We start from the raw sequence: 14,800 nt of genomic DNA, 5'->3' as shown, positions 1-14,800 counted from the left end.
TCTTGCGGGGAGCTTGCAGGGTTCTTTAAAGCTGCTGGAAACGAAGTTGCAGCTTTTCTTGGAGCAGGTCCGCTGTCCTCGGGAGTTTCTTGTCTTTTCGAAGCAGGGGCAGTCCTCAGAGGATGTCGAGGTCGCTGGTCCCTTCGGAAGGCGTCGCTGGAGCAGGATCTTTGGAAGGCAGGAGACAGGCCGGTGAGTTTCTGGAGCCAAGGCAGTTGTCGTCTTCTGGTCTTCCGCTGCAGGGGTTTTCAGCTGGGCAGTCCTTCTTCTTGTTGCAGGAATCTAATTTTCTAGGGTTCAGGGTAGCCCTTAAATACTAAATTTAAGGGCGTGTTTAGGTCTGGGGGGTTAGTAGCCAATGGCTACTAGCCCTGAGGGTGGGTACACCCTCTTTGTGCCTCCTCCCAAGGGGAGGGGGTCACAATCCTAACCCTATTGGGGGAATCCTCCATCTGCAAGATGGAGGATTTCTAAAAGTTAGAGTCACCTCAGCTCAGGACACCTTAGGGGCTGTCCTGACTGGCCAGAGACTCCTCCTTGTTATTCTCATTATTTTCTCCGGCCTTGCCGCCAAAAGTGGGGCCTGGCCGGAGGGGGCGGGCAACTCCACTAGCTGGAGTGTCCTGCTGGGTTGGCACAAAGGAGGTGAGCCTTTGAGGCTCACCGCCAGGTGTGACAATTCCTGCCTGGGGGAGGTGTTAGCATCTCCACCCAGTGCAGGCTTTGTTACTGGCCTCAGAGTGACAAAGGCACTCTCCCCATGGGGCCAGCAACATGTCTCGGTTTGTGGCAGGCTGCTAAAACTAGTCAGCCTACACAGATAGTCGGTTAAGTTTCAGGGGGCACCTCTAAGGTGCCCTCTGGGGTGTATTTTACAATAAAATGTACACTGGCATCAGTGTGCATTTATTGTGCTGAGAAGTTTGATACCAAACTTCCCAGTTTTCAGTGTAGCCATTATGGTGCTGTGGAGTTCGTGTTTGACAGACTCCCAGACCATATACTCTTATGGCTACCCTGCACTTACAATGTCTAAGGTTTTGTTTAGACACTGTAGGGGTACCATGCTCATGCACTGGTACCCTCACCTATGGTATAGTGCACCCTGCCTTAGGGCTGTAAGGCCTGCTAGAGGGGTGTCTTACCTATACTGCATAGGCAGTGAGAGGCTGGCATGGCACCCTGAGGGGAGTGCCATGTCGACTTACTCGTTTTGTCCTCACTAGCACACACAAGCTGGCAAGCAGTGTGTCTGTGCTGAGTGAGAGGTCTCCAGGGTGGCATAAGACATGCTGCAGCCCTTAGAGACCTTCCTTGGCATCAGGGCCCTTGGTACTAGAAGTACCAGTTACAAGGGACTTATCTGGATGCCAGGGTCTGCCAATTGTGGATACAAAAGTACAGGTTAGGGAAAGAACACTGGTGCTGGGGCCTGGTTAGCAGGCCTCAGCACACTTTCAATTGTAAACATAGCATCAGCAAAGGCAAAAAGTCAGGGGGCAACCATGCCAAGGAGGCATTTCCTTACAGATGGTTTGGGGAAAAACGTAGGGAGCAAAATAGTCTGGTTTATTTGGAAATCAGAAACCACTTTTGACAGGAAACTAGGATGGGTTCTCATAACTACACTATTGTCGTGGAACACTGTGTAAGGCTCTTTTGCAAAGGGAGCCTGAATTTTGCTTACTCTGCATGCTGAGGTAATAGTTACAAGAAATGCTGTTTTCCATGTCATATGCTGTAGGGAAGACTTACGTATTGGCTCAAAGGGTAGACCATCAGTTTCGAAAGTAACACATTTAGCTCCCAGGGAGTAGAGAGTGAACAAACAGGGGGAAAACATTTCTTAAACCCTCTTAAAAATCTTTAACAACAGACATCCGATATACGGATGTCTGAGAAGGCGATTTTCAATAAGCAGTTATAGCCACAAGAAGTACCTTTATCAATGAAAACTGCAAACTTGATTTTGGCAGATGGAGGAGGTATGATAAAAGGACATCCTCCTGCCCCAGGATCAGATGGAAAAGATTCTGGATGCACCACATACAAAAACTTTTCCATATAGATGCATATGTGTGTCTTGTCGATGGTCTTTTGGACTCCTTGAGAATGTCCATGAATTCCTGCGAAAGACCTAGATGACCATACTGGAAGAATTCAGGAACCATGCTGTCAAGCTCTAGAAAGGAAGGTTGGGATGGAGTATTTTCCCATTGAGTTTGTGAAGGAGATCCGGTCTGCAAGGCAATCTCATGTGTGGTTTCTCGTAGTAGGTCCGTGTACCACCACTGGCGAGGCATGCAGGGGCTATTAGGGTCATCCTGAGCCTGATTCTGTAGAGCTTGTTGATGACCTTCAGAATTAGAGGAATGGGAGGAAACGCATACAGAAAACTTTCTGACCAGTTGATCAAAAGAGCGTTCCCCTTTGTCCCTGGGCGGTAAAACTTGGATGCAAAGCTTGGGCATTTTTTGTTTGCTTCGTCTGCGAATAGGTCTATTTGCGGTTGCCCTCATTCCTGAAAAATAGTTTGAATGACATCGTCATTTAGGACCCAGTCCTGATCTTCTGCATACGTGCAGCTCAGAAAATCTGTTTGGGTGTTCAAGGATCCTGGTAGGTGAGTTGCCAATATTGTCAAGTTTTTGGCCAGTAGGTACTTCCAGATTGCTTGCGCTTCCAACGATAGGGTCCATGAGCAGGTTCCTCCTTGCTTGTTCAGATAATACATTGTGGTAGTGTTGTCCGTTTGAACAAGCTGAGTTCATCTGAATGGAAGGATAGAGGGATTTCAGTGCTAGATGGACTGCTCTGAGTTCCAACATGTTTATATGATAAAGTTGTTCCTTGTCAGACGACAGGCCCTGAACTTGTAAGGGACCCATGTGATCCCCCAGCCATGTGAGGAAGCATTTGTAATTAAAGTTTGTGTAGGAAGCTCCTGGTGAAACGAGACTCCTACCCATAAATGACGTTTCTGCATCCACCATCGGAGAGATTGCTTGACTTCAGTTGTGAGGAGTATCTTGTCATCCCATTGGTTATAGTATTGAGACCACTGATCTTCCAGAACTTGCTTTAGAGGTCTCAGGTGCAGCCTGGCACTGGGAACAATGAAGATGCAGGAGACCACTGATCTCAGTAGTGATGCCACTTGTCTGGCTGATGGGCAAGGAGCGCAGAGGAGATTTCGACATTTCATGTTGATTGAGTATAACCTTTCCTCCAAAGGATATACTCTGTGTGGTTTGTATCCAGTGTCACTCCTAAGTAATGGATGCTTTGGGTTGGTATATGTGTGGATTTTTTAATGTTGATCTGTAACCCAAGAGTCTACAGAGTTTGGAAACAAACATGATAATGTTGTTGTGCTAGTTCTGGGGTGGCACTCTCGATCAGCCAATCATCTAGGTATGGATAGACAAAAATGTATTTCCTTCTCATATGTGCAGCAACTACTGCCATACATTTCGAGAATGTTTACGGGGCTTATTTTAGGCTGAAGGGTAAGACTTTGTACTGGTAGTGCTTGGATGCTACCCTGAAGTGCAGATACCTCCAATTTTTTCTTGCAATTGGAATATGGAAGTAGGCATCCTGAAGATCTATGGAGCACATCAAGTCCCCCTGATGGAGTTGTGGGTATATATGATGAAAAGCAAGCATTCTGAATATTTCTTTTTGGAGGAACATGTTCAGGAGTCCCAGGTCTAAGACCGGCCTGTATTCCTGAGACGGGCCTTTTTTCTGGATGAGGAAATAACGCAAATAAACTCCTGCACCCCATTGCGATAGTGGAACCTGCTCTATTGCTTCTTTTTGAAGTAACATGTCTACTTCCTTTCGCAACAAGCTCGGTTGATGGTGGAATGTTGCTTTTGGTGGTACTTCTGGTGGAGGGGATTTGAACTTGAGTGCATAACCATTCTGAACAATGTTCAAAAAGCATTTGTCGCTTGTTATTTCAAGCCACTCTTTTAAATGCTTCTTAATGCTTCCCCCCACCAGAGCGTGAGACAGAGAAGAGGGAAGCTGTGACTCATTGCTTTGACTGTCCTTTGGAGGAGGATGTGGAAGGATGGTAAGCGTTTGTTCCTCTTCCTGGTCATCGAGGATGGTGATGCGACCGACCCAATTGTTGTTGTTGTGGCACCCAGTGAGGGGTTTGAACCCTCTGTTGCACTTGACGTTGGTCCTAGGGCCTGTATCTTCTTCTGAAATCTTTTCGTTTTTCAAGCCCCACTGCCTTGAGAGTGTCTCCATCTGCTATCATTCTGGCAATTTCCTCATCAGTGTGTGTACCGAAAAGAGACAATCCGTTGAAGGGAAGATTTGATATTCTCTGCTGAGCTTCAGGTTTTAATGTTGTAAGTCTTAGCCATGATAAACGTCTCGTAGTGATGCCATGAGAATAACCATGAGCGGAGAGATCGGAGGCATCAGCTACTGCGCTGGTGATCTGGTTTGCCACTAGACCACCCTTTTCTAAGATTTCCAGAAAATCTTGTCTGTCTTCTTTAGGCAGTTTTTGTGTAAGCCTCGAAAGTGAGTCCCACAAAGACCTACCATACCTGCCAAGCAACGTCGCTGCACTGGATACCTTCATGTATGATGCCGAGGTATTTCACATTTTATTCCCCATCAAGTCAAATTGCTTACTATCTTTATCCGGTGGTGCCGTTGAGGATAAAGCAGTGGCATGGGTCTTTTTTGCAGCTGCCACAATCACCGAAACTGGGGGAGGATCTGATTGGAGGAACAAAGGGTCTTGATCAGGAGCCTTATATTTTTTCTGGTGTCTTGATGGTACAGCTCGAACAGTCCTGGAGTAAGGAAAGTCTGAATGGCAGGTTCAAGAAGCCTGGGTACTAAAGGTAGCAGTGGTCTTGAAGAAGAACTGGGATGGAGTATTTCGAAAATGACTGACGACGTAGACACAGGTGTTGCAATGTCAATATTTAGCTTTCCCGCTCCTCTGATGAGGACATCATTGAATGTAACCAGTTCATCCACAGGGGAAACTCTAGCTGGAGGGGAGTCCAACAGTGGTGGTGAATAGTCCCTTATGGAGGAACGAGAAGTCAAAGACCAAGAAGGTGATCTATGCCTTCTTCGAGACATGGAACAGTAGTGGTGACATGACCTGGACCGAGATTTGGTATGTGTAGATCTAGAGAGAGATCTATGAGACTGTGGTTCTTTACTTGGTGTTTTCCTTCTGAGTGTACTCCTAGACCTGCCTGGCGTTATTGATGGCGTACTCGTAGGCATAGGTGTTCTAGATGGAGAATAGGTTCTTGAATAATCTGAACCTGGAGTCAGAGATTGTATTGGGGACTTATCAGCTCCTGGCACCATCTCTTCATGAACAGATCTGATCTCTGTGGAAAGAGATCTGCTTCTCGAAGCTGAATATCTTAGTTGCGACGTCGACCTGGGCCTGTCTTGCTGTTATGGAATCTAACTCGACGTCGACAGTGCTTGACGTCGAGCGTCTCCCAACGTTGATAATGGGCCCTCCGCAGGTGGAGCTGACGTCGGGTGATGTGAGGTAGGCCTTGGGCCGAATCATGTGCCATCGACATCTCTTGTGGCATCAGATTAGTTGATGGTGAACCTGCCGCCAACGATGTAGCCTGTCTTGATGTCAAATGACCCTGTTTTGACTGAGACTTTTGCGATGTTGGTCGTGTTGACCGGACTGGAACTCTTGACATTGATTGATCATGCCTCGTCGGTGACTTCTCCGACGTCAGTGTTGTCAACGTTGATGGCGGTCGGACAGGCCCTCTTGACGTTGATCCCGACGCCGACGGGGAACAGATAGGTACTTCTTTCATCCTAACTAATGACTGAGGTGAGGAACTTCATTTTTCTTTTGACCTGCCTCGATGTTCCAGAGAGGAGGGGTCTATGAAGGAGGTTCTTGACAGTCCCCCACCCAGCCAATTCAAGGTCTCACCTTTCCTCTCTTTTGAAGTGTATGAAATCTGCTCTTCTCTCTGTCCCTGAGAGTTCTTCTTGACAGGGTTTTACAATGGTAACATGTGTCAGGATTATGAGAAGCTGGTAAACAAGCAATGCAGACTGAATGAGGGTCTCAGATAGCCATATTCCTCCCACAGGAGGGACATTTGTTAAAAAGAGATGGCATTTTGACTTACAAAAACTCTACTTTTCAGTCAGAAAACTGTTGAAAAGTACAAAATGTACTTAAAAGCGTTGAATGAAGTCAAGTTCTTTTGAATTTCTGAGAGAAAATTAACTTTTGTTCACAAAAAACTAAGGAGCAAGTGCTCTGGAACACTTTCTGAAGGAGCCGGGAAAAACAACTGATCTAACTGTCACCTAACTGTCACCTTTCTCTGACCTCTGTGACATGGTGGGATACTGGAGGTCTATGAGGCCTTAACGGCACGGTGCCATTTATTGGCTTTACCATGTAAACCTGAATGCAGCCTATTGGCTAAAACGTCTGTGCTTTTCATTACAGATTTCTCTTCAATAAAACATGGTACTGTTATCTACGTCTCCTTTCTTTCTGAGTTTCAGAAATTCCGGAGTTCTTTTTCATATTTATTAAAAGAAAACGTAACGAAAATTAGACATGTTTTTTACCTCCATGACATAGGCTGCATGTACATGTGTATTAATTTATATATATGTATATTTATATGTATATGTGTTATGTGCTTCGGGGTCCCCTCACGCGGGCGGGAATAATTTAGTCCTTATGACTTTGAAGAGGATTCCCCTGGAAGAGAAGTAAGGTGTAAGATGACAGCAGAATAATAACGAGGCAGCGGACAGGGCTTTAGACATAAACAGACTTTATGGCCAACCAGGGGTGCCAGGCACAGAGGAATGGGGCACAAAGCTACAGATACAACAGTCTCTTTCCTCGCTCTGCTAACAAGAACGACTTTTGAAACATTTCGAGTTCCTAGCGACATAGCTCTTTTAGTCTCCTTCATACCGCTATGAAAAGATCCTCAGACAATTGCATTTTTTGTGTTGATTTGTTTTGAGAAAGGCATGCGTGATGAGTGTGTGAGAATGTAGTGCTGGTGCAGCACTTAAGTGAATTTTTGTGTCAATATAGGTGGATATGAGCAATATGCAAAAGCTCCACATCCGATAGTTGGCTGGTCAACTGGTCCCTGAGGAACAAAAACAGAATTGAACTACTAAACATTACTGCTAATCTTCCTCTTAAACTTAAATCTTCCAACTGAGTTTAAGTCTGCATCATGCTTACTGGACAATAAAAAGTTTAATAGTTGCTTATCGAAAAACCAACAAGAGTGTGTTCAAATGGCCATAACTACAAAATTCAACACTTCAAGCTAAGGGCCTGTTTTAGAGTTTGGTGGAGAGGTTACTCCGTCACAAACATGACAGAGATCCCAACCGCTGTATTACAAGTTCCTTAGGCTATAATGTCCCTAAATCTCATGTCTAGAAATAACAGCAACCCTCTGTCCACCAGCACAGAAGAGAAGCGGAACACAGGACGAATGGGATCAGCAAGGGAGAAAAGGTAGTACAAGGGTTTGTATGTTTAGCTTTTTTCAAATTACAAAGATTTTCCATGCTTTAGCGTGGGCATCACGAAATGCTAAGTAGTTCTAAACGACTCATAATGAAGCAAACAGCAAAGCTGATGAACTTTTACGCGCAAAAAGAACTTTGTGCCGAATATGATATACACATGTACATGGATGGCTGTGCGTTGCATACTGTCAAATAACCAATAATTCAACATTTCCTCTGTTGCTCTTGTTGGCCAGAGGTATCTCCTATACTGTGCTAGACAGATGACAAGGGACGGAACCTTGATGTTCCAGTATATCACAGTGCACCAGTGACTTGGGCAGTGGCTGGTAACGTGTGTGACACAATCACCAAGGAACAGCAATGGCCAAGTATTCTTGCTGTCATAGCGCACATCAGTGCTATTGTGACTGCTGAATCCCTGCAAGTAGGAGTGCTGCAGACTCTGATTTCAAGGGTTTTAAACAATCTCAATTGAATGTAGCGATCCGTTTGTTGTCAAATTATTTGAAACTATAAATTAAACATCATCCAGAATCGGAAAAAATACACTGTTAGTGAAAATCTCTAAAGCTTACAAGAGACAGTACAATGTAGGGCATACACGGAGTACTAGTGTTCCAGGACGATGTTTTGGTATTTGCTACAGATGTAGTCCAGCATGATGCTGTTCTACAAATAGTGTTAGAAGCATTCAATGAGCATGGTATAGTGTTAAAAAAAGAAAAATGCAAGCTCTTATGCAGAGAAGTTGAATACTTAGGCCAAATCATCTCCAAAGATAGAATCAGACCCAGATCTGGGTTGGTTGAATCCACTGTAAAGGAACCTGCTGACAAAGTAGGAGTTAAAGCCTTTCCAGGAATGTGCGAGTTCTACTCTCGTTTTATTTCCAATTTTGCATCTACAGTTAGACCCATTATCAACTTACTAAAACAACGGAGTCAAGTTTTTATGGTGTTCTGAATGTACTACGACTTTCCATCAGTGACTTAGTGCTTGCAGATTTGATGGATGAAGATTTTGAGGACTGTTTAGTGGCTGCAATAGAAATCCATGAACTAAATGTGTGTTCTGAGGGAGAATGGACAAGAGAGATGGAAGGTAAGGTGGTCTTACAACAAGTCATTGACTTTGTTAAAAGCAGTTGGCCTAGGGAGAAAGTTGTATCCCCATTGCTGCAACCATATAGTAAGGTGGGTGATGAAATTTCGGTCGAAGATGGTCTGCTGCTAAGATCTGATAAGTTAATTCCTACTCATTCCATGAGATTTAACATAATTAGGAAAGCCCAAGAGGGACACATAAGGTCATCGCTTACCAAACGATGTATCCGTGAATCGTTTTGGTGGACATGATGTGGTTAAGGCGGAACAAGGAATGTTATGGTTCTATACAACTACACCACACTCTACCACTAAAATATCACCATTTGAACTACTGAGGGTTTGGAAGGCCAATACCAGTTAACACCCGCCATGGATGAGAAAGAGGTTGAAGACTGATTCTGATGTGGAACAACTGATGGCTTTAGACAAAAGGAATGTGCATCTCACCCAACAAAAACAGAGAAAATGGTCTGATACAAAAAGGTGTGAAACTAGTTAACATAAAGAAAGGTGATTTTGTTTGCATCAAGTCTGTGGTACATGTGCAGAAAGGGCAAAATAAATTCAGTAGACCTGTTAAAGTGGAAAAGGTCTGTGGGAATGCCATATAAGTAATTTGGGGACACTTGTGGAACCTATCCAAAGTTGTGAAAGAAAAGGAAATGGATGATGAATGTGAAACTGTCAGACATAAGATGCTATTATCTGATGACAATTACGTACAAGAAAGAGAGAATGCTCAGTCTAATCAAAAGAAAAATGACTGACAAATCTCAGGCTATACCTAGAATAATAATTAAACCTTACTGGTTCCGTGTTTAATATGTTCAACATTTGCTATTTAGCGTAAGTGGATGTGTGCCTTGTATTATAGTTGTAATTTTCGTTATTCTTGTTAGAGCATAAGTATTTTGTTTGGGAAGAAGGAGAGATGCGTAGTTAATCATCACTTATACAGTTAGATAGTGCATGCAGTATGTTATGATGTAATAGAGTGTAGAAGGATAAGTTACTTACCAGTAAATACTAGTTCTCTTCCGGGGGTATCCTCATCAAAGTCATAAACACTGAATATTCCCGCCCACGTGCGGGGACCCCGGAGCACATACAAAACACACATGTATATGTATGAAATACCTCTGAAAAAAATAACATTTACAAAGAGAATTTCAATAGAAACATAATATATACATGTGCAACATTCAATGCAGCCTATTTGGAGAAGCAGGCTAAAAATGCTTTATTTCTTTGATAATTTATTTTTAAAACATACATTGAAAACTTCAAATAAAAGTGAAAACTTCCTGCAGTCAAAATAGAAGACACAGAAAATGTAAGCACTCTATTTTAAAAGAGAAAAAATTACATTGGAAATAAAGGAGCATTATTAGCCAATTGGATGCATGCAGGTTAACACAGCAGAAGTAAAAATTTGGCACCGTGCCTTTCAGACCCTGAGCACCTCCAGTATCCCACCATGCCTCAGGGGTGAGATTGAGGTGACAGTTGGTTCACAGTTAGGTCAGTACTTTTTGTCAGTGGATAGGAGAAATAGAATAGACCAGTAAGTAGTCTTGCACTTCCAAAAATCACGTCCGGGGAGCAGGGTGGGTTGTTTATGACTTTGATGAGGATACCCCTCGAAGAGAACTAGGATTTACAGGTAGGTAACTTGTCCTTCGCTTCCAGGGGATCCTCATCAATAGTCAAACACTGAATAGATTAGCAAGCCCATCCCAAACTCCTGCGGACGGAATGATAGAAGTGCAGGAAAAACTTTATGCTATGCAAATAAATTTCTTAGAGAAGCCTGACCCACTTGAGTGTCTGTTTTGGCATCTGAATCTATACAGTAGTGCTTGGTAAAAGTATCTACAGATCTCCATGTGGCAGCCTTGCACATCTCGGAGATGTGTACATTCTTAAGAACGGCTGCAGTCGGCGCTTTCCCCCTCGTGGAGTGAGCCTTAGGTTTAGCTGATAATTGTTTGTTAGCTAATTGGTAAGCAGTCAAAAAACATGAAACTATCCATCTAGAAATAGTTTATTTTGAAGCAGGTTTCCCTGTCCTCTTATGTCCATAGTTAACAAACAGACAACCAGATTGTCTGATTGACTTAGTCTTATCAAGGTAAAATGTGAGCACCCTCTTAATGTCCAGGGAGTGCAAGGCTTTCTCCGCTGGAGTAACAGGTTTAGGGAAAAACGTTGGAAGAGATATTGTCTGGTTAATGTGGAAGTCCGACACCACCTTAGGCAAGAACGATAGATGTGTTCTCAGAACCACCCTGTTATCGTGGAAAACTGTGAGGGGTTCCCTCGAACATAGAGCCTGAATCTCGCTGACCCTTGTAGCAGAGGTAATGGCTACCAGAAAAGCTGTCTTACACGTAAGGTGTTGTAAAGAAGCTTTGTGGATGGGCTCAAAAGGAGAGGCCATAAGTCTAGACAAGACCACATTCAATTCCCATTGAGGTGAGGGTTTCCGAATCAGTGGAAAGACCTTCTTCAAGCCCTCTAAGAAATCCTTAACTACTGGCCTAGTAAAGAAAGATTTTTGAGAGGGGGACTTACGATAAGCTATAATGGCAGATAAATGTACCTTAAAAGAGGAAAAATGCAGTCCTGACTTCGCAAGATGTAACAGGCAAGGCAAGATAACCTCCTCCTGGGAACAAAATAGGATTGTAATCCTGCTGCTGGCACCACATGTAAAACCTTTTCCACTTGAACGCATAGGAGCGTTGTGTAGATGGTCTTTTAGGCTCCTTTAAAATATTCATACATTCTTGCAGGAGTCCTAGATGTCCATATTGCAGGAATTGAGGAGCCATGCTGTCAAGCTCAGAAAGGGAACGTTGGGATGTAGGATTTTCCCCCCTAATCTGTGGAGGAGATCTGCTCTGCACGGCAGCCTCTTGTGATGTTGCTCTGACAACTGGAGATCTGTGTACCAGTATTGTCGAGGCCATTGTGGGGCTATGAGTATCATCCTGGTTTTGGACCTGTCGTACTTGTTGATTACAGCAGGTATCAGGGGAATCGGTAGAAAGGCGTAAAGAAATATCCCTGGCCAGTCTATCAACAGGGCATTCCCTTGCGTCACCAGAGGGTAGAACCTGGATGCGAAGTCTGGGCATTTTTTGTTTACGTCATCTGCAAACAGATCTAATTGAGGCTGACCCCACCATTGGAAGAAGTCTGCTACGACATCGTCTTGAAGGACCCAGTCGTGGGAGTCTATTAGACTTCTGCTTAGGAAATCTGCTTCTGAGTTTTGCTGTCCCGGAAGATGGACTGCCGTGAGAGACATTCCCCTCGTTATTGGCCAGTGCCAGATGGTTTGAGACTCTCGAGACAGAGAACGAGATCTCGTGCCCCCCTGTCTCTTCAGATAATACATCCAGGTTGTATTGTCCGTCTGGACCAGAAAGGACTTTCCTTTGATAAATGGGGCAAATGACTTGAGAGAAAGATGGACCACTCTCAGTTCCAGCAGGTTGATTTGGTAACTCTGTTCCTTGCTGGATCATAGGCCCTGAGCTTGGAGGGGGCCCAGATGAGCTCCCCAGCCCTGTAGTGATGCATCCGTTACCAGGGTGTCAGAAGGAGAGGTCTGGTGAAAAGGAGCCCCCACCAACAGGTGATGTCTGCGCATCCACCACTGCACTGATGCTAGAGCCCCGGTTGAAAGAGTTATTCTGTCCTCCCATCTGGCTGTTTGTTAATTCCACTGATCCTCTAGAGCTTCCTGAAGAGGTCTCACATGCAGCCTGGTGTTTGGGACAATGGAAATGCAGGAGACCATGGGGCCCAACAGAGATGCTACTTGATGATCCGTAGGCCTCAGAGTGTAGAGAAGAGTGTGGCACTTCTTCGTTACTGATGATAGTCGTTCCTCCGAAGGATACACTCTTTCTAGCGTCTAAGTTGGAATGAGAGTGGACTTCTGGATATTGATCTGCAGACCCACAGAGCTGAAAGCATTCAGAACCAGGTTGAGATGGTTTACAGTCTGCTCTGCGGTGGTGGCTTTGCGCAGCCAGTCGTCTAGGTATGGATAAATAAAGTTATTTCTTGTTCTTGTTCTTGCCGCTATTGTTGCCACACATTTGGAGAATGTCCGAGGGGCTGATTTTAGGTAGAAGGGCAGCACTTTGAACTCGTAGTCTTGTGATGCCACTACGAACCGAAGACATTTCCGATGTTTTGGTCTATGGAGCACATCCAGGCTCCTCGATGTAGCTGAGGGAAAATCTGATGAAGGGCCAGCATTCTGAATTTTTCTTTCCGGATGTATCTGTTCACATGCCTTAGATCAAGAATGGGTCTGAAGACCCCTTCTTGGCCTTTCTTTTTTACCAGAAAATATTGGGAATACACTCCTTTTCCTCGTAAAGCGGATGGAAACTTTTCTATCGCTCTTTTCTGCAACAGGATGCAAACTTCTTTTCGTAGTACCGAGTGGTGAGCGGGCACTGACCTTGTTGGTGGCAGAGGAGGTGGAGGAGATTTGAACCGAAGAGAGTAACCATTCTATACAATGTTTAGCACCCATTTGTCTCTTGTAACGGTGTGCCGCTCGTCAGCGTAATTAGTAATACTTCCCCCCACTGGAGTGGTGGACAGGTTTAGGGGAAGGGAATCCTCATTGTTTTCACGCTGTCTTGGGGGTAGACTGATGTGGTCTACTTGGAGCATGGTATCTCGCAGTTTTGCGTGATTGAAAGAAAGGTCGCCCTTGTTTCTGTTGAGGCCTCTGGGACCAATGAGGGGCTTGAACCCTCTGCTGAAAAGGGCGCTTGTCATAAGGCCTGTACCTCCTTCTAGATTCTCTTTGCCTATCTAGGTCCACCGCTTTCATAGGGTCTACCTCCGATTTGATCCTCGCCAATTCATCAGGTGAGATGCAAATAATGAGTTTCCATTAAATGGAAGGATCAAGATGCGGTGCTGTGCTTCCTGCCTCAACCCTGTGAGGCGAAGCCATGAGGACGTCCTTGCACAAATGCCATGTGCGTAGCCATGAGCAGCCAAATCTGCTCCGTCTGCAGCAGCACTAATAACTTGGTTGGATACTAAACTCCCCTCCTGCAGGATCTCCTGAAAATCTTGCCTATCTTCCCTAGGCAATTTATCAACGAACCTGTTCAAAGAGTCCCACAAACAACGGTCGAACCTTCCCAAAAGTGCAGAAGCACTGGAGACCTTCATGTATGCTGCTGAAGTGCCACACATTTTCCTGCCCAATGAATCCAAATGTTTACTCTCCTTATCTGGAGGGACCGTAGATGATGACGCCATGGAATTAGTTTTACAGGCAGCAGCTAAAATCACAGAGTCCAGAGGTGGGTCGACTCTAGGGAACAAAGGATCCTGGTCTGGGGCTTTATATTTCTTTAGTATCTGAGCCAGGGCTGAGCGTAGGGTAGCCGGAGTGAGAAATGTGTCCATAGCCAGCTGTAAAAGACCAGGAACCAGAGGCAATAATTGCCTGGAGGAGGCACGCTGATGTAGGGTCTCAAAAATCAAAGACGATGACGTAGTCGGCTCTGGAGCATCTATGTTAAGTTTTTGGGCCCCTCTGACCAAAACCTTGTTGAAGGTAGTAATTTCGTCAATTGGTGATACTCTTGCTGAAGGGGAGTTAGTCAAGGTAGGTGAGTAGTCTCTGATGGAAGACTCCGATGCTGTAGACCATGAAGGAGATCTGCGCCGCCTTTGCCGTGATCTAGAGGATCTAGATCTAGACCTTCTCCTGGATCGTGACCTATTTCTTGTGGATGCCCTTGACTGTCTGCGCTGACGTCTTGGATTGGGCTGGTCAGTAGTAGGTCTTGCACGTTCAGAGAGTGTTGATGGCGAGGGCGCACAAGGCAAAGAAGCTGATGGTGAGTAAAGTCTTGAGTATTGAGAATCTGGAGAAGCTGGTGTTTTATTCAGGCTTTCCAACCACTTTGGAGACAGGTTTATAGGTGATATGTGTCCTGCTGATGAAGCTCTAGATGCCCCTGAAGAGTCACTCTGAACAGTGACTACCGGGTCTTGGTGGAGAAGGCCAGTCTCAGGATTTGTAGGTGACTTTTGATGGGGGCTGGTATGCAGAGAAGCCCTTTGCGAGACAGATGTTACAG

At 44.9% G+C, this 14,800-nt stretch overlaps 1 protein-coding gene across 4 annotated transcripts in view; it reads right to left on the bottom strand.

Annotated features, from left to right (window-relative positions):
- The window catches only part of ABHD11 (abhydrolase domain containing 11), a 134,851-nt gene that overhangs the window by 24,908 nt on the left and 95,143 nt on the right, over positions 1-14,800 (bottom strand). For 3 of the 4 annotated variants that reach the window (XM_069226841.1, XM_069226843.1, XM_069226842.1), the window contains exon 6: positions 9,684-9,805. The exons of the other annotated variant lie outside the window; for it this stretch is intronic. In XM_069226841.1, coding sequence (XP_069082942.1) covers positions 9,684-9,805 — 122 coding nt within the window. The remainder of the gene's footprint in view (positions 1-9,683; positions 9,806-14,800) is intronic. 4 annotated transcript variants of the gene reach the window in all.

Source organism: Pleurodeles waltl, chromosome 3_2 (assembly GCF_031143425.1).
Source record: "Pleurodeles waltl isolate 20211129_DDA chromosome 3_2, aPleWal1.hap1.20221129, whole genome shotgun sequence".
NCBI lineage: Eukaryota > Metazoa > Chordata > Amphibia > Caudata > Salamandridae > Pleurodeles > Pleurodeles waltl.
Note: the sequence above shows the minus strand (reverse complement) of the source record. Positions and strands in the feature narration are given on the sequence as shown.